At 39.0% G+C, this 26474-nt stretch overlaps 2 protein-coding genes across 3 annotated transcripts in view; one reads left to right on the top strand and one right to left on the bottom strand.

Moving 5' to 3' along the window:
* On the top strand, window positions 1–24530 carry LOC140930466 (fibroblast growth factor receptor 3-like). Of its 2 annotated transcripts, none has more exons than XM_073380164.1 (16): window positions 1–428; window positions 10393–10494; window positions 13809–14120; window positions 15683–15961; window positions 16472–16783; window positions 17543–17833; window positions 18178–18395; window positions 19167–19392; window positions 19586–19696; window positions 20020–20210; window positions 20704–20826; window positions 21554–21627; window positions 22282–22322; window positions 22585–22681; window positions 23177–23276; window positions 23724–24530. In XM_073380164.1, the coding sequence occupies exons 2-16, from the start codon at window positions 10440–10442 to the stop codon at window positions 23793–23795; spliced, it is 2502 nt and encodes an 833-aa protein (XP_073236265.1). In that variant the 5' UTR covers window positions 1–428; window positions 10393–10439; the 3' UTR covers window positions 23796–24530. The 2 variants fall into 2 exon arrangements, with proteins under 2 accessions (XP_073236265.1, XP_073236264.1); XM_073380163.1 differs by having other exon boundaries at window positions 2–428; window positions 23888–24530.
* Window positions 24531–24664: 134 nt separating this feature from the next.
* LOC140930465 (ankyrin and armadillo repeat-containing protein-like) overlaps window positions 24665–26474 on the bottom strand; it is a 24892-nt gene continuing 23082 nt past the window's right edge. The window contains exon 9 of the mRNA XM_073380162.1: window positions 24665–26474. This exon is cut by the window's right edge and continues 1620 nt beyond it. The gene's annotated coding sequence lies outside the window, so the exon portion shown is untranslated.

Below are 26474 nucleotides of genomic sequence, written 5' to 3'. Positions count from 1 at the left end.
GAACAAAGATCTAATCACTAAATGATAAAGTGACAGTAGTCAGTTTGTGCGTTCCGTTCATTCACCCTGTGGCGTCGGTTCATCCGAAATATATGTGAGGTTGTCCACAAGGCGATCCACAATTCGGGTTCAGGTGATCTTAGTGAAAAATCGCACGGTTAAGGGAAAGTTTTCTTCTGTGCTCAGAACGGTAAAAAGGAAAACCCAGCAGGGATTTTTGCATCGAGAGAGATCCTGTCACAGCAATTAATTGGCATCGAGCCTGGATCATCAGCCATTGTGTTGTAAGTTCATTGTGGACTGATATACCGTCCCTGTAAGCGGTGTTTGCCTGCGATATTCAGTACTAAAGAGGACACGAATGAAAATCTACTGACTTGACTGACAATTACTGCCTGGGTCGCGAGGAGTTAAATGAATAATCTTAAGTAAGTAGAACTGTCATTTCGTTGCTCTTTACGTAATACAAAGAAAATAATTCAACGCCAATTATTCTCGTTAGCGGTGGTAATGATTTGTGAGGACCACACTTCCTAGAAATTTGTGTTTAACAGTTTTCTTTGATAATTTTCTTTTTAATAATGTGAGGGATAGCCAAACTCAGTATATTTATCTTTTAAGAGTCAGTAGAAGAAATGCAGTGCGTTATAACCCCCTGGTATTCCGTACTAGGGCTCCTGTCAAGCAAGCTAAACAAGCAAATCTTTTTTTAACGCTCCTTCACATTTGCTCATACCGTACCACCTTGCCGGTATTGTTCTATTGATGAGTTTGTTTTACTTTCCATTCAGTCTAAGTAGCCATAACAACTTCCTGTGGTCTTAACTCTCTGACAGAACGAAAGACGACAGCGTTTCTTCGGAGGTTTCGACTTCTATCGAAAGTCAGTAAGACCAGACTCATGCGAAAGAATGAGGGGAAAAAATCCTTGCAGGAAGGAATGTGTGAAAACGTTTAGGTTTTATTTTCTAAGTACGTGACTGGTGGTTTTGTTGAACCTAGATACAGGCAAACAAAAGGGTGCCACTGCTGCCTATATTTGACACCTCATTCTTTTGTTATAAACAAGAATTACTCATTCCTAACCGGCATTGGCCAGGTAGATGTTAGTGAGCAACAAAAAAGTTCGTGTAATTCTGCGGCTTTGGCACTACATCCCGCGACATTTTTTGCGTATCATGCACACATCTTACCATATCGCCCGGTCGGGCCATCGCAATTGTTTTTTTACCACAGGGACGTCTCAAGCAGGACTTTTAATTAGTGTCCTCGCTTAGAAAACAGTAACACTTCAAGCGACAAAAATTAAATCAAGCCAGAGATGTTTGAGAGATAATAAGCGATAAGAAAGGCGTAGTTCTTTATATTTACTTTTGTATTTCCTTTCAGGGAAGCTAGGGAAGATCAGTAGGTCAGAGGGGAAGTTATGGGCGGTATTTACTGTGCTGCTACAAGCAGTGCCATATCATTCAACACTCGGCCAAAATATTACCTCCGCACAATCCTCACAATTTGTAGCATCATAGCGCTTAGTGGCTTGCGGGTCTGTTATTCAGTGGGTCTTAACATAGTTATTACAGGATCAAAAAATCCTCTCCTAGTTGTTTTCATCAAAGCTGTATCTGCGGACATTTCAGAAATGCCGCTGGTTGAAATCTTAGAAGGGCAGATCGATAATTCTGGAGTGTCGAAGGGTGTCAATATCCGGTGACCTTGCAAGGAATCGGAAAGACACGGACCGTGATAAAACTCTGTGATTTTAAAATAGTTTTACAAATTTTGATTGATGTTGGCGCCTCCGAAATGATTTCTTTCTAAAATTTTTCAAGATTTTTATCAAGGATTCCCGGGTCGTTACATAATGGCCTCTTGTTGGACCTTGTTGATGCGTGACTTTCCTACCGGCAGATCCTTCTGTCTGGTGTTTTTTTTATAAATCTTACATGTATTTGTATTTCCAAAATAGTTTTGTTACTTGCTGGTAATTAAGGAATATCTCACGTTGTTGTGATACAACAGAAAACGTATCGATCTCCTTATTTTCATCCCTACGATATCAAATAATTGTAGGTGTGAGTGAGCTATCATAATAACATAACTGACATCACGTACTGTTCGCCTAGAATCATGGCGTCACAGCATGGAAAATAGTTCTACATCTTTGCTTGATAGGATCATCTCTATCTTCCCAACACGTTTCAGTATATTACTGACAGACCACGTCCTTCCTGAATGTACCATATCAATGAAGACCAATGAACGAGAGCCCTATATTTAGTGTGGTTACAATTCTTGTCGTGTTATGTCTAACTGTATTATCCTGTTAAAATAACAAGTCCGATTGAATAGGATGCTTCGGCTCTTCCCCGTTTGGTCAAAGTCCACAAGCTCTTAGACCTAAACATTTGCCTAAAAATATAATAACACTTTTAAAATGTATTAGGTTCCCAATGCATGAGTAAAATATTGAGAAAACTTTGAAAAGGCTGCCAGATTACCTCTCAGGGGGCAAAAAAAAAAAAAAAAGCTTAAATCTGCATGATCTTCAGTTACTCTGGTGCCATCACTATTACAACGTAACTGAATGTCAAGACATCTGTTTTTGTAGGTTATATAATTCAAAAAAACAAAAACAAAAAAAACGCTAGTGTCTCGTTTTAACAAGACTGTTGGGCCAGCTACTGTTGTTTATAAGAAGCATGACTGTGCGTATTCCTCAAGGTTTTAGTTCCTCAGTGCTGATACCTCTTTATTAAATATAACCTAAGGGTATGTTGTATCGCGTACACGTTTTCCTTCTTGAGCTGTTTTGGCCTGAAAAGTAAAACGGGTATTATTTTAGAAGTCAAGACTAAGCGGATATCAGGGTCAGGTCTGAATATTAAGGGGGGTAAGTGTGAAAACGGGAAGGGGTTATTATCACAAACGGGGTATATTTGTAAACGGTTAAGAGTTTTTACAGGTGTGCCACACACCCAAAGCGCGGGCTTGAAGACATCAACACCTCTAAATGCCTCTTTGGTGCCTGCATTGCCTTCGCGAACTTTGTTGGTTTAAACCTTGAGTCACAATTGGCTGGTACGTTTTGGAAGTTGGAACCAGAATGTCGGTGTGACGGTGTTATTCCACAATAGCCAGTTCACAGACGAATATTATTAGTCTTCTCTTGACTGTGTATGAGGGCTGAAGTAGTTTTTTTGCTGCCGGGATCTAAGTCGCAACACTTTATTTTGGGGTTCTAGAGAGCATTATCGGTGTTTTAAGATGGCTAAGTGAAAGTAGATTTTTAATTTAGAGGATTCATCGGATTAGACGATTGTCTGGAATTGAGGTGTTGATCTGTAGAATCTAGAACTCTTCTGAACGCCTGTCTCTGTTTTTTCTTTCTTTCTTTTTCGAAATACTTACCCTATATGAACAATTAACGTCCAAATATATACTGCAGGAGGTGTTACGATTTGTGGTTCCTTTTCATGGTTAGTGCTGAAATTTCTTTCCCTAGTTTTACCAAATGCCGTGCGAAAGAACAAAATCTCAATTTAAGAGTGTAAGAAACACATCTCGACGCACGACTCGCATTAGTTTTGATGGATAAGTCACACTGATAAGTACAAAAAATCTTCCCTGCTAGCAGAGGCCCCTCAGTTTTCCCGGTATCCGCCGCCGAATACCAGGGAAAGAAGGCCTCTGTTAGCAGGGAACAGAAAGTCAAGCTATTTTGCTAATGGATTGTGTCGATTGTGCAATCTCTACACACAATGCTCGAAAAAATAGAATGAGTAAGAAAAAGGCTGCTTTTGCATACAGACCTTGTGACATGATAAACATTCATTTCCGATTAGGCTTAAAAAAGGGGCGCCTCGCGAGGAAATTAAATTTCACTTACGATTTTCTGTTGCAAAAAGGGTAAATGAAAGGATACATTGCATGATCACATTTCTTATTTTTAGTCCTCGTATCATTAGAAACGTTCGTGAAGACTTAGTTTTACTGACGCCTGGCGCAATTACAAAGAAGTCGTTAAAATTAAGTCATATTAGTGAAAGGTTAAACAATAATTGGATTAGTTTTGTGGGATGCTCTTCCCTCATAACCACTTCTCACGAACGCGACAAATTGGACGAGGAATGTACGAGGTAAAAATAGGCGACAAGAATTATCCGTCTGTCAGTCATACCCCGGCAGACCCTCACTGAGTGTGACCAGGACCGCACCAATGATTCAAAGGGAACTGAAAACTGGAAAATCACACATATACTTATTGTTTTGCTGGAATGCATCTTGATCACTTTGCTAAAAAGACATATCTGTGTTTTTATAGGGGAAATCTGTCATAGGTCGAGATTGCGTGCAATAGTAATTGTTTGTGGCTACTTTATTTGGACAAAGTCTCTGATTTTAAGAGGTATTGCTGTCTTTTTCCTAAATTAAGCCGATAAAGAATATTTTTTTGTGGATTTGCAATGTTAATACTTTTATGCACTTGTCCTTTCCGGGTCACGTTTCATAGCTTAATGAGAAAACTGTGTTTGGCTGCGTTTTACATGTAAAGGGCTTACTTCACTCGTACATCTTTTAATACAAATTATTCAAATACCGTAGGTGGTTAGATCCTTTTAAGTTTATTAATTAGCTTTTTATACAATTAACAACCCAAAGGAATAGTGTTTTGCAGATGGCCCTTACTTTCCATCATAGTTCGTCAGACAAGACATTACGTAAGCAATTGTTCCAAGTTAAACCAGATAACACTTATGAATAGTAGTGTTCAAGCGTTTTCATTGGTAACTTCATCTATAAAAGTGCTGAAATGTTATAAGGGGTCTTGAAAGAAGTACTTTTCCCCCTTTTTTCGCTTCTGTCTTCTCTTTCAATAAAGGCTAAGTAAGTTGCTTTTGATGGGCCTGTACTGAAGATTTCTTCTTCAAGAAAGAAAGTTACGAACACAGTCCTTTCAAAAAAAAAAGCGAAAATCTCTGGGCTTTGGAAATGTGATTACGAAAACCACAGATGATAATGGTATTCATTAAGCGTATCATACATAGACCAAAATTACGTTCTTAAAAGTTGTAGGCACCAAGCGAAGAAAAAATTTCCTGTCAACAACAAAAACAACAACAACAACAACTACAGTCGAAACCCGCTTTACGGACTCCCGCAAAACACAGACACCTCATTATTAAGGAAAGTTCTCTTTTTCCCTCGAAAAGGCCTTGCATTTTCTCTCAATTCAACCTGCTTAATACGAAAATTCCTTGAATAACAATGACCGAGACCAGGTTTTATGAGCCCGCGAGACTGAGCATCCCACCCAAACTCCTGGCTCCAGTTGTTCAAATGTCGGATAGCGCTATCCACCGGATAAATCACTATCCAGTGGATAAGTATTAGGGAAACCAATTGCGTTATCCACTGGATAGTGATTTATCCGATGGACTGTTGTGGCTAAAACCGCTGGACGCTAACCTGGTTGATGTCATTGTTATCTCAGGTCTAAGGTCTTTGTCTTCGGACACCCGTTAATGCGGACACTTATTTTCATAGAAAGTCAATTTCATTGTCATTGACTGTGTACCGTAAAATATTTTCTTTTTGAAAGTAAAAAACCTTCATTTGACAGCATGTCGAAGTTCCCAACGCTAAAGTACAACGGAGAGGATGAATAGGCCACTTCCGAGTTCCAAAAACCCTTAGTTTCAAAATGAGGCCAAGTGCTCAACCTGTCTTGTGAAAATGAGTTTTATTTGCGTGAGAATGAAAAATCATTTCCATATCAAAGGCTGATCACTTAACCTCGTTTTGATACAGAGGCTTGGGCGAACTCGGAAATGGTCAATTCATTGTCAGACTAGTTTGGTATTAACAGAGCGGTTTTGATTAAGTAATGTATAAATGAGCGACTTTTTAGTGTTTCCATGGACATAATCCACGGAAGGTTAGAGATGTTAAATTTGACGATGCTAGTGTCCTGTTTTATTTCTTCAGTATTTTGTTCAATATCTAAATGATGTGTTTTCGTTTAAAATAACATGACCCGCTTACTACAGACACCCCGTTAATAGAGAGATTTTCTATGCCTTCCTTCCTAGGTGTCGGTATTTAGAACTGGGTTTGATTGTGAAGTATATTTATTTGTTTGACTGTACATTTTCAGTATTGCGGATTGCAAGATACAACTTACTATAACCAGTCATTAATCTTTGAATCACAAGATATTATTCACTTTCTGCTCTACTGTCAAAATGCCCAAAGTCATCTAAGTCTTTGAACACACTCTTGACCTGACTGCAGTGTTTTAACTTGCGTACCAGTCTTCGTATATTTTGACTGTGTTGACAACTTCAGGTAGAAGAAAAAGGATCATTTCAGAGCCTGATAAAATTAAGTTGTCAATATAAAAGTTTCTAAACTTGGACTTAATCGATTACGACGGACGCTGAGAACTAAAGTATGTATTCAGAGGATGGACTTGAACCTGTTGCCGAGCCCATCCGCACGCTGCATTTCGTGCTTGAAGCTTTCCATCGCACATTTGACAAGGACTGGCCTTATCGACGGTCATAGATGAAGCACTTTCATAATTTTTACTCCAATTACTCTTTTGTGGCTTTATGTGACATTCCTGCCGACAAAAGGCCTGATAGAAAGAAGGAGTATAAACTTCATCAGTCCATATTTCATAAGTTAAGGTATGCTGTAAGAGAGTAGGAATGAAGTGTAAGTGAAAGGCACACGAAAATGAGAGATCGTGATGTGAACAGGGTTCCCGTTCTTTTTTTGTCTTTTTCGTATTCGTGCTTTCTCGGAGCCTGGAACAGGCTAAAGTTAAGGAAAGTTTTCAATATAGTTTCGGTATAGTTTCCAATGTCGTATCAATATATGATTGATACGATATCAAGCAATTGCTTAGAGGCATAGAACTGCGTGAACTTGGCCTTCCCTTTGTGCAAGTTTTAATGGTATAGAATTGTAAAATATCAAATTGTTTTTAAACTGATTATTCAATTTTGTATTCTTCTTGAGAATACGGATGGTTCACAAGAATACTTACCATGAAATACTCATGTACAAGCTGCTGGCTAGACAAAGGGATGTCTAGCCTGAGTTATAGCAAAAACACTTGGCGAGTAGACGAGAATCCTCGAACCTCGCGTTGGACATCGACAATAGTTCGAGTTCGAGTTGGACTTCGACTTTGGGTTCGAGTTAGACTTCGAGCTGCACCTCGAGATGATCTTTTCTTTTTTGGCTGTTGTTGCCGTTTTTCTTTTCTTGTTGTTCAATTGTCGACGTAGGAACACATTTCAAGCCAACTTGAACCGATATAGATTCAGACTTCTCTTCTTGCCGCCCATTAGGGGTCAAGAAATGCCACATGTATACAGAGAAAGGCTACCCACAAAACTTAACAAGTCAAACTCCAGTAAGTAAGGGAATGTTAAACAAAAACTAATGAGCAAATGTGCCGTCTTGTGGTTTGAGTTCCTCTCCAAACGTTTCGGGCCTGGCCCTTCATCAGTGGAGATACACTGAAGTACGTGTCCGTTAAGTCAAAATCTCTCTGTCATACAATTTGAAAACAGAAAAGAAGGCAATATAATAGACATATTCAAGAGGAAAAACCATGTTGCCCTTTGTCACTCAATATCTATCAGTCTTGTTCCCTAAACATCTATCTACAAAACGACATAAAACGCTTGACCATTTGCGGAGGACAATAATGGAATATAGTACAGGTCATTATAAAAGCAAGGGAAGATAAAATCAGTGACATTAATGCAAAATTCAAGAATATAATGAGTTTGACACAGTTGCTTGAAGTACTCAATTCGTTTTTTTTTTCTCCTTCCTCTTTTGTAAAGGAACTAAATAAACATGGACAATATGCAGGTATATATTCAGCCCAGTATCTCAGTTCGACAAGAGTCTTCAGTTAATCAAAATAGACAAAAACACCTTCAGTATCTCGAGACGGCTTCTCGCGTGATAAGGTTTACTCAGTAGAGTTCTCTAGTATGTAAGTTGGTCTCAGGCTCTCGTTTGTCTGCTATGAATATTACGAGGTGCATTTGTACATAGATTTCACGTATTAGAAATAACAGTGTTCATTTGTGACTTCATCGACTGCTTTAGTCCGCTAACCCTATTGTACCCATACTTTTAAATCCTGCCCACGGGCTGTTTACGCTACGCTACAGGGTGATTTGTGCGAGAAAAAAAAAAAACTACAACAACTCGGGCATTTCGCCTTTGGAAGCCCGAGTAACAACGTGGCGACAGTGAATACGGTGGGCGCATAGCGGTAAATTTAGTATTGGAAGTCGCGTCCAGTCCTTGCCGCGTGCTTTCGCGTTCCCATTGTCCTTTGGTTATCTGGCGCCAGACCTTGTTACCGCTTAAGACTGCACTCTTATTCAACGCCTTGGCAAACATGTTATGGAGGCACTCAGTTCTTATGACGTCTGTAATAGGAATTACATAGAAAAAACGCGGTAACTGTGCCAGTAAGAAAAGTAAGTCATGAAGAAAAGAACATGGTGAAGTACGTTTAAAAGGAAAATACATGCTTGAAAATTCTGCCTTCCATACCATGCCGTACTTAATCATTTTGACGAAACTATGATTTATTTCAATATCAGCAGATGAACGCTTAAGTTGAAATATTGCTATTAAACGTTTAATTAGTGTGTAAAGAATGGCTGGATTTTTTTGAATCGTATATCGAAAACTGTCTTCGATGCGGGTGTTTGATCAGTAATTGGACCGAGGAAAATTTGTCGCGAAATTAAAATAAAAAAGGAGGTCATCGACATCCGAAAAGAGAGTGATTCATTTCAGTTTCGCCCGTTTTTGTGATAATGAACTGTCCACATGTTGTTATTTGTTGTATAAACCAGATATTTTTGGCTCACTCCTAGTTGAGTAGGTTTTATTTAAGTCACCTGGATATTTCAAACTTTTTCACAACTCTCATGTAGCTTTAATTTACTTTTATAAAGCAGTAATTGAAGTTTGTTTCACTTCCTTCTTGATTTGAAATAAGCTATGCTGTCAGCCAATCGGCTGGAAAAAAAAATCCCCAGCTACGAAACCAACTTGAAGCTTTGCATTTTATTGTCACAAAAAAAAGAAATTTAAGTGACTGTCGTGACAAAACTGGTAAAAAATTTCATCCTTATTAAACACTTAACCCATTTCTTCAGGCTCTCTTCCCCATTTGTCTTCCCTAGTGCCAACAATTTTAGATGGGTTAGGCTTATAAAGGGTGCCATGCTTTAGACTTAGTTGCTCTCCTCATTTTTCACGCGAAAAGATGAGCACAGGGAAACGGGATCGGTTATAGTTCAAGACTTATTCGTGCCAAACATGCACAAGAAATTTTGGTTTTACAAGTAGTTTCTCCGGAGCAGATTATGCCGGTCTTTCTTCTTTTTACATCCGGATCCCTGTGTTTCATCTCAATGACGTTATATCCACAGTCAAGGACAAAAGCTGAAACAAATTTTTATGCCAGTTATTTTTTGTAGCTCAGAAAGATACGACATTCAATAGGCCTTTTTTCAAACATATCATAATACCCTTTGATGTCCCTCCAAAAATTACTCTTGGGGCGATGGTAAGTCCCTCCAAATTCTGGAGAGACAACAAAGAGTATTATGGTATTTTTAAAAAAGGCCTATTGCCTTTCAAACTCAATTATTGTTATTGACTCCATATTTGCATCAGGTATTTGAGCGTGTGTTTTTAGGTGGTAAAAAAATTATCATACCAATTTCATTTTCTGTATCTCCATATCATGCGAATTATTGACGTTATTTGTCATTTGTGGTCATTTCTTTTTGCACCATTTACCTGTCCTAGGATTTCAAAAGGGCGCGATACGCCACAAAACCGCGAGAAATAGGAGTTCCGATTGTGGTTCAAAGATAAACAATTTAGCGTCTCAGACAATGATCTCTTATCGGTCATTTCCAGAGTGAGATAAAGAAATAATACAGGTTTGGGATGTCAGTCGTTTTTATGAATGAAAGTACAGGACACAGGCATACCGGTGATATTAATTAGTTGAGAAGATGTTTTATTGGGGTTAAAAACTCAAGTATTTCAAGTGGTTTCTTATAATCTGAGCCCCCTAGATCAATATTAAGTTGGTTATTACTTTGTTAATCAACTTCAGCAGAGACCATCCACGGAAATAACATTCAAACTTCAAAACAGTTTGCGGGATTGTTTACGTGAAGGTTATATTTCGATTGACAACGATGAAAGTTTGTTTTTGATTTACGAAACAGAAGCTTTAACTTGAGATTCTGGAGATAGAAGAATAATAAGCTGTCTTTAGTATATTTATAAATTCAACATTTGGTTTACACAATGATTTATCTCCGGCAGGTGCTAAGTTGATCATTTGTGGCAGTCAGATTCTTGGGTTCTACAAGATGGAAAGAGAATTTTTCCTGATGGTAATAGTAGTAATATTCACTTATTTTCAAGGTAGGTTCCATAAAGAGCCTATTGGTTCCATAAATTTAAACGTCCAACCAACATGTTTAAAATTGGATTAGTTTTGGTATCACTCACAAAACATAACATACATCTGTTCGGTGAGAATTTCAGTTCAGTGTATTCTCACACATCCGAAATTCATTCAACTCTTCTAATAAAGCTATGTTCATATTAAGAGACTGAAAAATGAACTGCAGCTCTGGTAATAGTTATAATTGGGCAACATTTTCACAGCTCTTTAGCTATCGAAATCAGATCAAATTACCCTACCATGAACTGAAAATTTACCGAAGCCGCTGCGAATTCCCAATTGCCAAAATACAGTGAGGCGAAAGCTCGATGCATCCCTTAATAATAGCTTTGATTGGTTTGATTGGTGAAAGAAGTTAGCTGGTTTTTCAGCCTAGAATATCAGTCATACTGTTCTTCTTCGGAATTAATGAAAAATACACATTCCTTGTTGGGAAGAAAGTCTTTTTCGAAGATCACTGACACATCACAAAAGTTTTTTTGAACTTAACCAATTACACTGTGCTGAATTACATTTGTTTGAGTCCAAAAAGCTGGAGTGTAGCAGGATTTATCACGCTCCAACTTTGGTACGTCACAGTAACGATCAGTAACAGATAATAGCTATTTTGTGAAGTGCTTGTTAAAAAAATCTGTTTTCCGAAAGGTTTACTTTTAGACCCTAGACAACGGCTAAAACACTCTCAATTATTCAAAGAATCGGAAAATTGTGTATCATGCTTATGTATCATGTGAGCTGAGCGTATTTTTTATATGTAAAAACCAACGTTCTTGTGATTTCCTTTTTAACAATCTGCTTTTGCAAGTAATAGATTTAGTGTTAATTACTGGCTTTTATTTTGTCATCTCATTAACTTGTTAGTATTTATGGCATGCTACAAACAGATGGTCATTTTGATTCTTTTTTAATCAACAAGTGTTTTATATCAGGTTCTTAAAAGCAACAGCAAGCATTTCAAACTGAAGTCTGTTGAAATTACAACCAAAGTTCTTTGCTTTCATTCAACCATACTCGGAGTCTTGATCATGCTACGTAGTGTTAATTCGAGTTTTTCTCCCCTCTTCTAGACGGCATTTTTGTAATTCTTCGTTGTTAGTTGTTATTTTGTTCTCGGAATGCAAATAGATTTGAGAGTACACTCCCAGTTTAAGATGAATTAGTATGCTGATTTACCCCTATAAATTGACTAGTTTAAGGAAGTGATGAAATGACGCCACATAAGGTTATCCGTTATCAGTGAGAGTAATAACCACTCAATTTTAACTATAAAAGATGCAGCAAAATCCTTAGCATAATCCCAACGTATTTATCGGGCGGACCCCTCTGTAAAGTATTTTGGTGCATAAAGGTCTTGCTGGATATACTTTAACTTTTGGTCTGACACTTAGACAGCAGAAATTAAAAAAGAGAACTATGATCATTATTCATTTTTAATTTTCATTTCAGTGTTTGTTTGTTTTCTTATTTAATTTTTTTTAACAAGACTTTATTGAGCAAAATACTTTTAAACATTAATAATAATAATAATAATAATAATAATAATAATAATAATAATAATGATAACCACAATGCGCAATCATTCTGGGATGTCCCTCTATTTGCGGAGCACTAAGAAGTTAGAGCCAACAGAGTAGACGCGCGCATTATCAAACACGGGTCAAAGCGAGTCATCACGCTGGAGATGAGCTGCCCATGGATTACAAACCGAGAGAAAAAGGAGGAGAAGAAACCACGAAATACGGACCGCTGTAAATTGTAAATTGTAAATATCTTATTATCCACTCCTCTCAGGGCCTTTCAGGGATAATCTACAAAACAGGTTGGGGGACTTTGCCAGACTGCTTAGGTGCAGTTCACAAGTAATGAAGGAATGAGTAATGATGCCCCCATACATGAGTGTGAAAGTGAGATAGATCACTACACCGGGCACTGGGTGCCCTACTCTTCACGAAGAGTGTGTGGGTTCTTTAATATCCCACAGATTTATTACATGTGCAAGGGCTTGTGAGACGGGGCCTGCGGTTTATCGGTCTTATCCGAGAAGACTAGAAAGTCTAACCGTTTGCAGAAGTTATTACCAAAGGCAGCACTTTCTCCTCAGTTATTTAAAGACCCTGAGTGTTGGTCCGGCCGGGGTTTGAACCCGCGACCTCCCGCTCAGCAGACCGGCGCTTATCCCATTGAGCTAACCGGGCGGCGGTTCGTTCCCTTGGGAATTGAACCAGAAGAACCAAGGATATGAAGTGAAACAATATAATATCATAATGGACGTGTTAGGGGGATGGTGCCGGAACTTAGAAGTCAAGCTGAAGGAGTTGGTGGGAAATAAGAGTGAGGGAGTTCTTCGTAACATGTGGAAGGCTGTACTTTCGGGAACACTAAACATCGCTCGGACTTTTAAAGTTGCAACATAAACGATGAATATCGCATTCGAAGTTATTAACTCTCTTCCTTAAACATCTTTTGGACTTTTAAAGTTATGAAGTAATCGTTGATGAATTGTTACAGCCGCATAAGTGATATGTTTGAGAGGTTTTTTTTCAAAGAAAGGAGTATTATTGATGGTGCTAATTTATATATATATATGTTTTAAATTTGAACTTGTATGTTTATGCTAAGTTTTCTCTATAGTCAACGGGCTACGCTCAAGCGCCCTATCATACTATTTAAACTCTATATAGCATACAAAAGTTTTAACTGCTGCATAATAATGATAATTCGTTTGTTCCGCGCAAATTCAACGAGGTTTTCAACATCATTCAGCAAAAATATCAGTTTTACTCCGATTACTTTAAGAAAGGAAAGAAAGGCTAGTACAGATATTTAATATCATTTTATATAATCGAATTTATTTCTATGTGTCTATCCTCCATTAAAAAAAAAAAAAAAACGATGAGATATTATTCCGTGGCGGGCTTAGATGCGGGATTTAGATTTCAGCTTCCTCTCCTATATCCGCCGGTGTAATACCAGGCGAACGCAATTATGGACGTGGGTTTTAGTTCTTTCAAGTTTTGAACCAATAACTAGTCCAGAATTCGTTTTGACTTAAAATTCTCATACAGAAAAATCGGACCCGCGCAATAAAAGTCCCTGGGAGCACTCAAGGGAAGTTTTGGATAGAGGTGCGCCGCCAAGGTCTTGATATCGTGACCCTATTTGGGACCAACATGGTTTGAGACCACCATGTTTATATAAGACAAGAGACTTTATTTCATGACCTGATTCATTTCATTTCCCATACTTTTTTTTGTTTTCTTATTATCCATAGGTTTGTTCGTTCAGTCAAAATCTACTACAGCTAAAGAAGGTCAGAATGTTACCTTGGATTGCTCTGCTTCAGTAAAAGGAGGAATCTGGAGCTTCACCACTTGGTTTAATGGGTCACAGAAACTTATAAAAATTGGTCCTGGTGAGCAAATATCAATATATTCCAGCAGACAGATTTCTGTCGTTGGCCAGGACTCTCTTCGCCTGTATGAGGTTCATCGTTTTGATCATGGGCACTACTCCTGTAGAGCTCTGTATGTTTTTAAGGATAACATGAGCTTTACAACTGAAGACATCAAACTTCTTGTTAAAGGTGAGACACAAAAACTGTATCATTTTACGGTCGCGAAAGTCCCTGGGTAGCGAGCCAACTTTTCCCGCTAAAGTTCCTTATAAAACTTGTCAAATCATATACATACATAAATACATGGTACATACACTCTTTTAGCCATTACGACTCCTGAGAAGAAGGATTATGAGCTTATCCCGAACTCTCTCAATCCCTCCAGTCTTTATATCAGGCTATGCATACACAGTAAAAAGGTTTTCCATTGCTTTTGTAAAATAACTTTCCCTAGAAAAAAAAGCAAAATTCTTTGTTTAAGGCACTGGTTAAAAGAAAAACTCTCGCCAGTCGCGAAGTGTTGGACACGAATTTTTGTCCGCCTAAAAGTGAAAAAATTTACACAGCATGTTTGTTAAGATTTTCCAAGTTTCGGCCGACGAGGAAATAAAGTAAAGTTGTCGATTTTTCAGCTCAAAACCTTTTTCAAATCGGTGCTAGCGTGATTAGCGCGCGTACGGAAAACATCTTCACGTCTTAACTTTGTTTAGGCGCCGTCCACACGTATTGGGACATTTTTGAATCTGCAAATATTCGTCCACACGACTCTGGAGAGCAGATGCAAAAAGTTCGGATACGAAATGACGGAAGCCGAATTCACAAAGAAAAAGTTGCGAATCCGGATACGTGTCGACGGTGCAATACTCTCTCGCAAACAAGCCTCTCGGTCAATCATAGTGCGCGTACTATCTTAGTTATTTTATAAACGTTAATGTGTTTTACAATAAATGGTCCTACGTTTACTCCAAAACTTTGCAAATTAAAGAGGACGAACTGGAACCCTTAACGCTGCAAACTCTTGAAGCTCCACAAATGAGAAGATATCAGGAGCCTATTATCCTAATAGGCACGGCAGGCGTGTTTGTAAAGATTTTGAAATACATTACTGACTCACAGCAAATTATGGTACAAACGTGAAAACCTGCTGGTCGGTTAAAAGCTCCGGCCCAGCTAGCTATCTTTCCTTTCAGGCTTGAATTTGAATTCGATTGTTTGGTCTCTTTTTGTTCATCCTAGGCAATCTCGTCATAACGTTTTTCATAGCCGTGGGTACGAGGTTGCTTCGAAAGGTTTTTGAGACCCAAGTATTTCTTTTTTGTTTTCTATTTTCTTATTTCTTTTTTGTTGGCTACACTACCCAATTCTCCCCTCCGGATCGGTCCCTGAACGCAGAGGCTCTGGGCTGCTGAACATTCCACTTAAATATAAATAATCATAATGAATATCACAAAATATTGAAATATTTTGTGATTATGATTATTGTGATTATGAATACTCAAGAAAAAGAGACCTAGGCCTCTACAGAGAAGATCGAAAATTACGAGAGACGCCGTTATCAACAGGTAGCAAAGGTTGGAGGTTAAAAGTGTATCACTGTCAATCTAGTAAAAAAAAGGGGGGGGGGGAGGAAGAACATGGAAAACAGTTTCTGAAAAGAATCTTTAAATTGAGAATGATATTCAATGTAAAGGAAATAATGGTGTTGTCATCTACATGAATCCATGTGTTACATCATTTTTGTCTTCTTTTAGCCCGCCCGATTATTAGAAACACAAGTCCAGATGCTATTAATCTGACCCTGTCGTTACAAACACGTGACCTCAAGATTGATTGTGACGTCAGTGCGTTTCCAAAAGCAAAAGTCACGTGGAAGAAAGGTGTTAGACAGCTGCCAGCCGACAGGTTCAAACAAGAGGCCAATGGAGCTTTACTTATAACAGAAGCTTCATATGAGGACAGTGGGACTTACGCGTGCACTGCTTCCAATGAGCTTGGAACGGATAATGCTAATTTTACAGTCATAGTTTATGGTAATTATATTCCTTTAAGCATCCAGTTAAAACCTTCGATTTTTTTTCGAGTTACTTCATAAGTTGCCAGATAATGCTTAACTTGTGTTCTCCGACCTTTTCGGCTGCATCTATACTGCCTCGGTATACAAAAGTTAAGCATGTACAACTTTTAAAATGGTAACCACAGGACAACATAAGCCTAAAGTACCGCCATATTAATGTTTCTAAATTTAATCAGCTACACAAGCTCCATCTCAAAGCATCATATTATGTTTGAATTTATGAACTTCTTTTTCCAGCTCCTTTGATGTTTGTCTTTTCAAAACGAAATTTAACTTTCATCAAAACAAAGGTCAGTCCATCGGTTTTTTCGGCACTACCCAAAATTCTCTCTGGGTGTGGCCTAATTGTAGATGGGCTCGAATGACAACCTTGTTTCGTTGTTTCAAAACTCGTTTGTAAGTTCTGCTGTTATGATACATACAGAACCATTCCTAACGTTAACAAAATATTATTCGTATCTCACAGAACCACCAAAAATATATGGCCCTCGAAAGTTCCATGCAAATGTGGGCGAATCAGCTAGATTGATATGTAAATCACGGGGTTACCCTTATGCCTCGTTCACATGGTCCTGGAAGGATCCTGAAAACAAGAAAGTCACCATCAGTGAAGGCGAGGAAATACGCGGATATGACGTGACAACGTTACATAGCCACGCAACCAGCCAAAGCACTCTTGAAATCAGCAAAGTCACCAAGGAAAACTGGAGAATGTATACATGTGAGGTGGTTAACAGCTTGAGCAATGATTCTGCTCTTTTTACGCTGTCTGGAAAGAGTAAGTATTTTAAGACTGTAAGGCTGATTCCGGCTGATAAAGTTTAATATACAACCTGTATTCTACTTTAACCGTTGATCAGGGGTCCGAAGTGGTCTTAAATGGCAGAGTAGAATGAGTAAGTGCTCAAGGAGTCTCGATTCAATCAACTCGTCTTTTCAAGGAGAGAGAGGTTTCCAAAAAGGCGTCGTTACATTTTTTCTCGATAAGGGGTAATAACAGGGATAGTTTTTTTAGCTTTCTAAAGTGACGTAACCAGATACCAACTCTTGAATCGTCGTCGCGAATCGTTGGGCACGACTTTAATGTGTAGGAAACGAAAAAGAAGAAGAAGAGTTCTTTTGGACAGTTATTTACGCTTCTTTGTAATATCAAAACACAGCATGCCTATAAGCATCGCTGTTTGAGAATCTAACTTCGAGAGCTGTATTGCTTTATGTTGCCCATTATCTCAGTAAATCGCATGGACAAAACACTGGGTCTGATGGCAATTTGGCGATGCTCTCTGAAGAGGCACTTTGAGTAAATACGCCAAAAGCTAGAGGCATCTTCACCTTGTAGAATGCAACCTTCCTAGAACGATTCTAATAACCAGATACCCATAACCAAACATAAAGGTCTCGTTGTTCATGTTTTATACTTTTGAAGAGGCAAACAGTGAAGACAGTGTAAATCGATTCTCATTTGAGTATTAACTATGTTTAAGCTGTTTGCTTTTTAAATACTTTCAATTCAAGGTACCTATTTTTTAATCCTTAGCTCGTCCAGAGAGTCCCACTATTATTGCCGTTGAGACACGCGCATCCGAAGCTGTGGTCAAGTGGAAACTCGGTGACAACGGGGGTTTGGAACTAATTGCATTGAAGCTCCAATACAAAGAGGGTTCAGAGAACACATGGCAGGAGATTCAAATAAAACCACCAAATAAATTCAAGCACACAATTATGGACCTACAACCAGACACCAGCTACAAGTTCCGTATCCTAGCAACCAACAGCCTGGGTAGCAGTCCTCCTAGCGCAACGTTTATTGTGAAGACCAGCAAGATGGGTAGGTGAATCAGTTGTTGAAGTGTCAGTTGTTCGTCTGATTTAGTCATTTTGGTTGGAAGGTAGAAGCAGACAAGAAGAGTGATATTGTAACAGATAACTGAACACTATATTAGCAGGACAGGGCAGTGCTCCCCTTACGTTTAAGAATCTTTGTAGGGTTTATGCAGGTGTATAACGTAAGCTAGTAGTCGCGATCAATATCGAAGTGACAAACGTGACACAAACGATAAACTAAACACTTTATACACATTATCCACCATGATTGTGCTGACGCTTATATATACCTGTATCGTATGTAGTCAGAACAGTACTTGTGACACTATTTCCATCTTCCTTCTGCAGAAGCCAGTGCTAGTGTCCAGCCCGATAAAGGTTTCCTGGGACTCCCTAGTAACATGACCCCATTGATAGCAGGCGTCGGAGGAGGATTTCTGGCTATTATCATCATGATCATTGGAATATTTTATTTTGTTCGAAAAATAAACAAGAAAAATAACCTTGCCAATACACCAGTGAACAGCCGTCCAACGAGTCAACAGGATCCAGCCGAAAGGAACTCGGTAACACTTTTACGTAGTTTTTTTGTTTATGTATTTTTAGCCATGTCAGGATACTCACAAGTGCCCCATCCCACGAAAAAAGCTTATTCGGTGTTAGGTCTGTTAGCCCTACTGAAGGAAAAATTAAGAAGAAAAGAGCTGTGGAATATTTTACCACTTTACTACATTTTTTTGAGGATCGAGCCAATAGTGTATGGATTACATAACCGCTTTAATTACCAAGGCAAAAGAGGCGCGAAATGGAGATTAGGTTTTTCGCGACTACTGACGGTGTGTACAGCCCCGTTATGATTATTAATGGTAGACTAACCGCCGATAAAATTGGGTTAACTGGAAATGCCCTAGATTGTTTCTCTTGTTGAATTGTTTGTATTGTTGTTTGAATAAAAAGCACTAGGTGGTACAAGCAGTGTAAATTCAGCTTCGAAAGTTAATCATTTTAGACTTAACATACCGAATACACTGAAAAGGGTTAAAGACAACTTTCCATTTCAGTGGAAAAGAGTCGTTCATTTGTAAACCCTGCAGCCAATTTATAAAAGCAGAGTTAAAACCGCAGTATAAAATTAAGCTACAGGCTTTTAAGCCATTATTCTTATCTCTGTTCTGCTTTCACCACGGCGTTTGGTGATTTCATCTGTTGTTGTTGTTGTTGTTAGATCATGAAGCAACCTAACAGAAAAGATTCGTCGACTTTAAATCCATAGAGGAGCACTAACATGTGCTGATATTTTGTCATTCTTTAATATATATATATATTTTTAATTTCAGTTGTTGGTCCACCATGTTCCGAATATTCCCCTCCCTGCTCAACCAGAGATACCCCAAGGAGCCGAATCCGGCCTTCTGTGTAACAATCCCTGGGAATTTCCGCGCAACAGAGTGGATTTACAACTTGTCCTTGGATCAGGTGCATTTGGTCTGGTGATGAAAGCTCAAGCGCAAGGCATCAAAGGATGCGTTGGTAAAATGCATGTAGCCGTCAAGATTGTTAAAGGTGTGTATTACATGTCATTAGCTTTTGTTGAAATAAAATTACTTCTACGCAATGACGCGCATGCCTTGTAAACCCTCTATGGGCCCATGAGTCGTCCGTTTATTTTCCTTGATTTTCTAAGGATATCCTAGGTCCAGTTCGAATTGTTAGTTCTTTCGTTAACCTGTCCTTGTTTTTTGTCGCTACGTATTAGAAACTGATAGTGAAACAGCTAGAAGGGACTTGTTTGCCGAATTGGAATTGCTCAAGTTGATCGATCCTCATCCGAATGTCATTGGATTATTAGGCTGTTGTACCAGGCAAGGTATGTAAGTTAACGCGAACGTGGTTTGTTGGTTTGTTTGTTTGTTTGTTTTTTTTGTCGGAAATAAGTGTCTATATGATAATAATTGCTGAAAACTGACAAGAACTGCTCGCCAGAAAAATGCTTTACTGAGATCAGTTTGACTCTATTTATTTAATCTCAGCCGGATCTGAAATCTACCACATCACTGTGCAGCACAACATAATTACTATTATACAAAATAGTGATAAAATTGCTTGTATAAATTGGGTGACTCCACTGACTAAGGGTTTACTGTGATTGTGACTATTTTTTGAAGATTTGTCTCTTTCTTTTACGTGTAGAGCCCCTGATGGTAATTGTTGAATTTTGCTCGTATGGCGATCTTCAAAGTTATCTCCGTCACTGTCGCGGAGTGGAAGACAAGTACTATCAAGACTTGTACAAAGTGCCAATTGAAAAACTTGGTTCCAGGGACCTACTCTCTTTTGCGATACAGACAGCAAGGGGTATGGCCCATCTTGCTGGCATGAAGGTAAAGACTATTTTAATATGAAAAAATTGCATTTATTTCAGTAAGAAACACCTATTATGTGCTCTTGATGGGAAAAGGAAGTGAGGTTTGTTGCTCTGACAAATTCACCAGATACTGATTCGACTTGCTTTACTCCTGAGTTTCCCTATTCGTCGTGGACTGCTATGAGTGACAGGCTATTTCTATTTTCTATTTCTATTATTTCTATTTTTAATGGCATACTCAGCAGAAGCCTCTGCGAAGGAGAGAGGTACACTTGTGATTTGAATGTGGGAAGGACAGACCAGGATCTTTATGTCTCTGTAGACTTTATTCCAAGTCTAAGTCAAGTTCTGCAACTTGTTCAAGAACTCAGAAGCTTAACGCACTAAAATTGCAACATTGTAAAGTCAAACAATGAGTTTCCTTAAAAACCTTATTTTCTTCATAGTTTTGATGTTTTGTGGCAGCTTTGAAGGTGATTTGATGTTGTCCTGTACATTATTACAAACAGGTCGTACACAGAGATCTTGCCGCCAGAAATGTCTTAATAGACGAAAATAAAGTTTGTAAAGTGGCAGATTTTGGCTTTGCAAGAGATATTTATGTGGAAGATCACTACACAAGAAAAACGCAGGTGAGCATGATTGCAAAGCGCATTATAAACATGTGCATAAGCCCGGGGGGTTACTCCTGAGAAACAGTCTTGATGGGGGTGTGCCCTCCGGTTCTCTAAGTCGTGACCCTATTTTTCCGATCCGTTATCAGACCTGACCTCTAATCCATACTCGCTTTCAGACCTGGCCTCTGAGAAATTTCTTAGATAAGAACAGAACAAAAAAGATTTCTTAAAATCGGTTTTGAATTCGCATATTTTTTTTCTTCTTTCTTACTCGTTTGGAATTGAAACGACAAATACGATCACACAGTCCTGTAGTTCCCTCGATTACCATACCGGTTTCCAGACAAAAATGGGCAACGTCTATACCCGTTTTTAGACCAAAACGACGCAAGAACCATACCCTTTGAGGCGGCACATACCTTCATGCGTTACATAAGGGAGTAACCCCTCCCCCCGATGCATGAGACATAGGACACAGTTATATATATATTTGGCAGATAATCTTTTTCTTTTTGGTAGTAAGCCAGCGGTTATTTTACCACTGAAAATTATTTTAAACCGCGGAAACAAAATAACAGCTTATTGTTCGCGTATTTTACCTGTATTTGACCAGCAGGGGCCGTCCAGTCGCCAGAGACTAGAGAAAACCATACTTGCCCATGTCGATTGTATATACATTTATCACACCACTAAGTGACAGTGATATGAATTATGAGTTATGATGTTCCACCTCTTTCAACAGGGTGGACGATTCCCTATCAAGTGGATGGCAATTGAATCATTGCTCGATGGAGTTTCTACATCAAAAAGCGACGTGTGAGTTAATACAACATAGCCTAATCGATACGAGGAGCCACGCGTCTGCGTATGCCCTGCTTGTGCATATCGCAGAAAAGAAAACCATAACCGCTTTCACTCCCTGGTGTGGTCAAATTCCATCACTACCAGGGGAGGTCTGATGTAATTCGGTATGATTTTGGTTTCTCGTAAAGGGTTTGGTCTTTACATAAAACTTTTGAGAAAACCTTTAATTCAAGGAACTACTCAACGCTGAACAAAGTTCGGGTTGCTATGTATTGTTTTAAGTTCTATTTTTCACTGAGATACTCGAACCAGACTTTGCTCACTGCAAACCGTAAACAAACTATTTTAACTGCAATGCTCGCACCACGGCAAAAGTGAACTTTTGATTTTTCGACTAGCACAACTAGTCCCTGTCAAGTGGTCTTGTCTGGTCTTCTTCAAAGCCGGTACTGCTATACTGAAGCCATTTTATCTTTCCGTATTGCACTGACCTGAAGCCAAAGACGAGATGCACTTGTCAAATTAATACCATCCCGTTTAAAAGTGTTCTTCTCCCTTTGTGCCAGTTTCAAGTCATGATATCACGCAGACATTTACCTTTCTTAGGCCGACGTAGATTTTTTTTCACTTGCACCCCGCATTCATTCTCTTTCATTTCTTCCGCAGGTGGTCCTTTGGTGTCGTTCTATGGGAAATTGTAACGCTAGGTAAGACCGTCAACATTTTTAAAAAAAATCTATTCCGTTAAAAATTCTTACGAATTTTAACAATTGAACCTAGAACTTGCAAAAGCAACCCGGTGGACATAAAATCCGAAGAACGGGTTTACTTTGTAGGAAATAGGAAACCCCAAGGTTATCAAAAGAAATAGGTCTCATATTTTACTAATATGTGTCATGGTCATTGCAGGACTTAACTTGAAGTTTAATTCGTTGGCAACAACAACAGAAATGGGCCTTTTTTTTTCAGGAGCATCCCCATATCCAGGCATGAGTTCTCAAGAAGTGATTAATTTTCTCCAGGATTCCTACAGGATGGATAAACCAAAACACTGCTCCGAAGAACTGTAAGCAAATTCTCACGATGAAATGGTAATCCGAAGTATGACGCCGGATCAGGCTGGTCCGGCGCCATGCTCTGTCATTAAAATGGGTAAAAAACGGGTTGTCTGGGTTTTCGAGGGTTAATCCATTTCAAAATGTTCGATGGTACAAAAAACTTTACTGGTTTTGAAATTTTTTATGCAGGAGTATTTGGAGTTTTACGAGGAGATGGCTGAACTTTTGTCCGGGTAAAGAAAAGTGATCGTCACAACTAGGTAGCCGTGTCACCGGGGAATGGTGTAATATTAATGCATGGTTTTTGCCTAGTCCCTGTACGGAGTGTTCCCAGGCCTTCTCGATCAATTCACTTCGGTAACGTATCCGAGGCGAAAGGGCGGGAAACGGCCTCACTTCTTCGCTCGGACCACGTGACCCGTAACGCATTGACCGCGCGGGATAATGAGGCCTAAGGACTAGGGAAGCGAGGTTCCACTTTGTTCAATCTTTTTATTTCACAGGTACTTTCTTATGTTGGACTGTTGGCAAGTGGCCCCCCAGAAAAGACTCACATTCACAGACCTGTCTCAGCACCTCAGTAAACTGTTCAGCGATGACAGGGTAACTATCCGAGTTTTTGTCCGCAATGGCGGCATGATGTTTGAATTAGTCTTTCGCTGAAAAACTCAATGAAACTAGTACGATTATTCATTCAAGTTGCCGCTCAAGAGCGGTTTACCTGAAAATAACGGTAGACCTGGCAGTAATGTTATTCAGTAAGTTCTGAAAACAAAGCGGAAAGAAATGCAAGTGGGAAATATACAGAACAGCAAAAGAAAAAATAGTGTATAGCTTCAGTAAAAGTTAATAACAAAGACGCAAAGTAGAGGTTGGTAGCCAAAGAAGCATCTTATCACTGAGAAGTCCCACCGTAAGTTGTATTTAAAACTGATCTGATTTGAGAAAAGTAACTGCACCAATTTCTATCTTTGGGACAGAAATTGGTAATTCACCTATTTTTTTTTAGAAACGCGCTTATTGATATTCCCTTCCTTGTCACTTTTGTAGGAATACGTAGACATGAGAATGTATGAAGAATCTTCGTACATCAATTTTGACGGCTCTTCTGCTACGATCTAGCTTCCTCAACTAAGACGCGGACATCTACAGGCGCATAGTAATTGATTGATAAATGCCAATCGCTTGCTTACGCTACTGTTTACTTTGCTCAGGAATACATTGACATGCGGATGTATGAGGATCATTTGTATATCAATTTTGACAAGACATCAGGGACATTGTCATCAAAATCAAAATCAAAATCGACGAGTGCAAGTCACCAGGAGTCAGCAATGTGACGGAGCTTCGTTGCAGTCATCGTCATAATGTCTTCAATTCAGCTACAAGTGAATGGTACGATATAATTTGTTAAGCGACACTGAGCTGGTTACCTTTTGTGAACTTCGAGAGAGCACTGGGAACAGATAATCGTAAAAAGAAATGTTACCTTCCTATATCACTGGCTCAAACATATACCAGACGGTTACGAACACAAGAAGTAAATAGGCTAAGCATAATTAAGAGCGCATTTTTTTAATTCTAAAGAAAAGACAAAAAAAAGCAAAAACAAAACAAATAGACATGACAAGTCGATGTTTATTACATGTTTTATTTAAGAAAGTAAGCAATCAGTTACTTCTGTTACTAAGAGCATAGAATTAAGCAATGAGTCTCTGAAGGTACTGAAATTAGAAAGTACGTTGTTTTGTGATTAAAATGTTGCGATTTAGTTTTCTCACGTTTTAGTGCGTAAACATCCCTTTTTCTCTGTTAGAGTAGTAGGTTTTATAATTGCAAATAAATTCAGAAAGTGAATATTGTCTCTTGGAAATGGCTAATTAGACTTAATGGTATGACTAGGTTTGGTAAAGTTTATTTGTACTAACAGTCCAACCTTTAACAGCTCTGAATACCGGTCACCCTATAAGATACGGTCATCACAAAACTTCCCGAAAACATTTCTACATATTTTCTGCAAATAAGGCCCGGTTCAGACGCCGCTCCACTCATGTGCCGAACCTAACTGATGAAATAAGTACGGCAAAAGAGCGGCGTCTGAATCAATTTGGTACGGCAGTTTTAGTTTGGTGCGGCAAAAGCGTTAAGTTCGACAGAGTCTGTTGAACTTTTGTCGAACCTAACTTAGATTCGACACACGGTACGCCGTCTGAATCAGATATCGCGCCAGTGTCGCTCCGAAGTCGATGGGGCATGCAGCAGAGCAATTTAGCTGACTTAACAAAGTCGACGACAAGCTTCTCTTGAAACATATTATTTTTCTTTATGAAATCCCGTAGAAGGGTCTTCTAGAACGCCATTTCAGAAGAGAAAGTTAGTACAAACTTGAAAGTATACGTACATCCAAGGGTGACCGTTTTTCAAAGGATTGATTGTAGCATGTTTTCCAGGAAAAATTGGACACAGTTCAAAGACTCACTGGTGGTGATAACAGACTACAAGCTTGGGGGGCGGGGGGAGGGGAATTTCCCCATCGCTACTTTGATAATTTTCTGTTTTAATTATCACCGAACGAACAGTGGTATGCAATCAAGTTGGAAATACGGGAACAACCAAAAGATCTTTTGTTACTGATCTAGATCTTGAAATTTTGAGTCAATGTGCTGAAAAAAGAAAGGGAAGTAACATTAAGTCCTATTTAGTCAGATTTAAAGATACTCGTTAAACATAAAGTTCATAACATTTCCTTCATGAAACATGGATTTTGAAGTGATTTATCAAGCACCAGAAGGGGTGTTTCATCCTATATCCAAGTAACGTTATCTGATTTTCATCCGAAGTTTCTCCGGCCTGACTTGTTTGAAACTCAAACACCTTGACCCACCCACACCCTGAGAACGAGGTTCCCTGACCCTGGGCTAACTGTAAACAGAACATGAGTTGTCATGGTATTAATATTCAAATCCTTCCTCAGCCTGTATTTCAGACAGCATTAATAAAAAACGGAGTAAATTACTTTTAAAGACAAACATGAAAGTTGGGTAATGTGATTCTAAATAAACTTTCTTCTCTGTAGAAGTGTGATAGACTCTTGAAACGCTGGTTCCGCTCGCTTTCTGCTACATGAAAATCATGAGGTCGACCAGTGGTTAGTACGGATAGATTATTTTTTACCCAAATGAATCAATAGGTATGAATCAGAAAGCAGGATGGGGGACACATGACCTTATCCCTATCCACTCTCACCTAATCACGTCTCAGCTTTTCCGTTGCTTTTCCCAGGCCTTACTGCCGGCGCCCCAAAAGTGTTAGGCGCATGTGAAAAGGCGCGATACCGATAAAGGCGATGCCGCCAAATCCCAAAAGGATTTTGATCCCATTCACAATTTAATTTTTTTTTTACTGGGAAGGTGGCATTAGGCATGAATTTTCTAAATGACCCACCCCATTCCCCTAAACGTCACATGATCAGTCCCATACTAGGCGGAGGGGATATGCAACGCCTTCTAGGAGATCCGTCGGTCATTTTTTGTTCTGTTTTTTTTTTTCTGGGCGACGGAGAACAGTCAGTATCAGCCAAATAATAAAGGAGACCAAGCGCAGCGCTTATTTTTGCAAAACTTGACATGAAGCTCGCGCAACGTTTAACTCAACAAGTATAAACCGGAGTTAGGACTAACAAGAGGCCCCGACATAGTGGGGGGTTCATTGGGCTGCCCACTGCGTGATCCAGTGGTTTATTATTTTGGGAAGTATAGATTATAATTACACTTTTTACCAGCTTGAGTGCATAGCCACTTC

Source organism: Porites lutea, chromosome 3 (genome assembly GCF_958299795.1).
Source record: "Porites lutea chromosome 3, jaPorLute2.1, whole genome shotgun sequence".
Classification (NCBI taxonomy): Eukaryota; Metazoa; Cnidaria; class Anthozoa; order Scleractinia; family Poritidae; genus Porites; species Porites lutea.
This window is presented reverse-complemented; position numbering and strand designations above follow the sequence as displayed.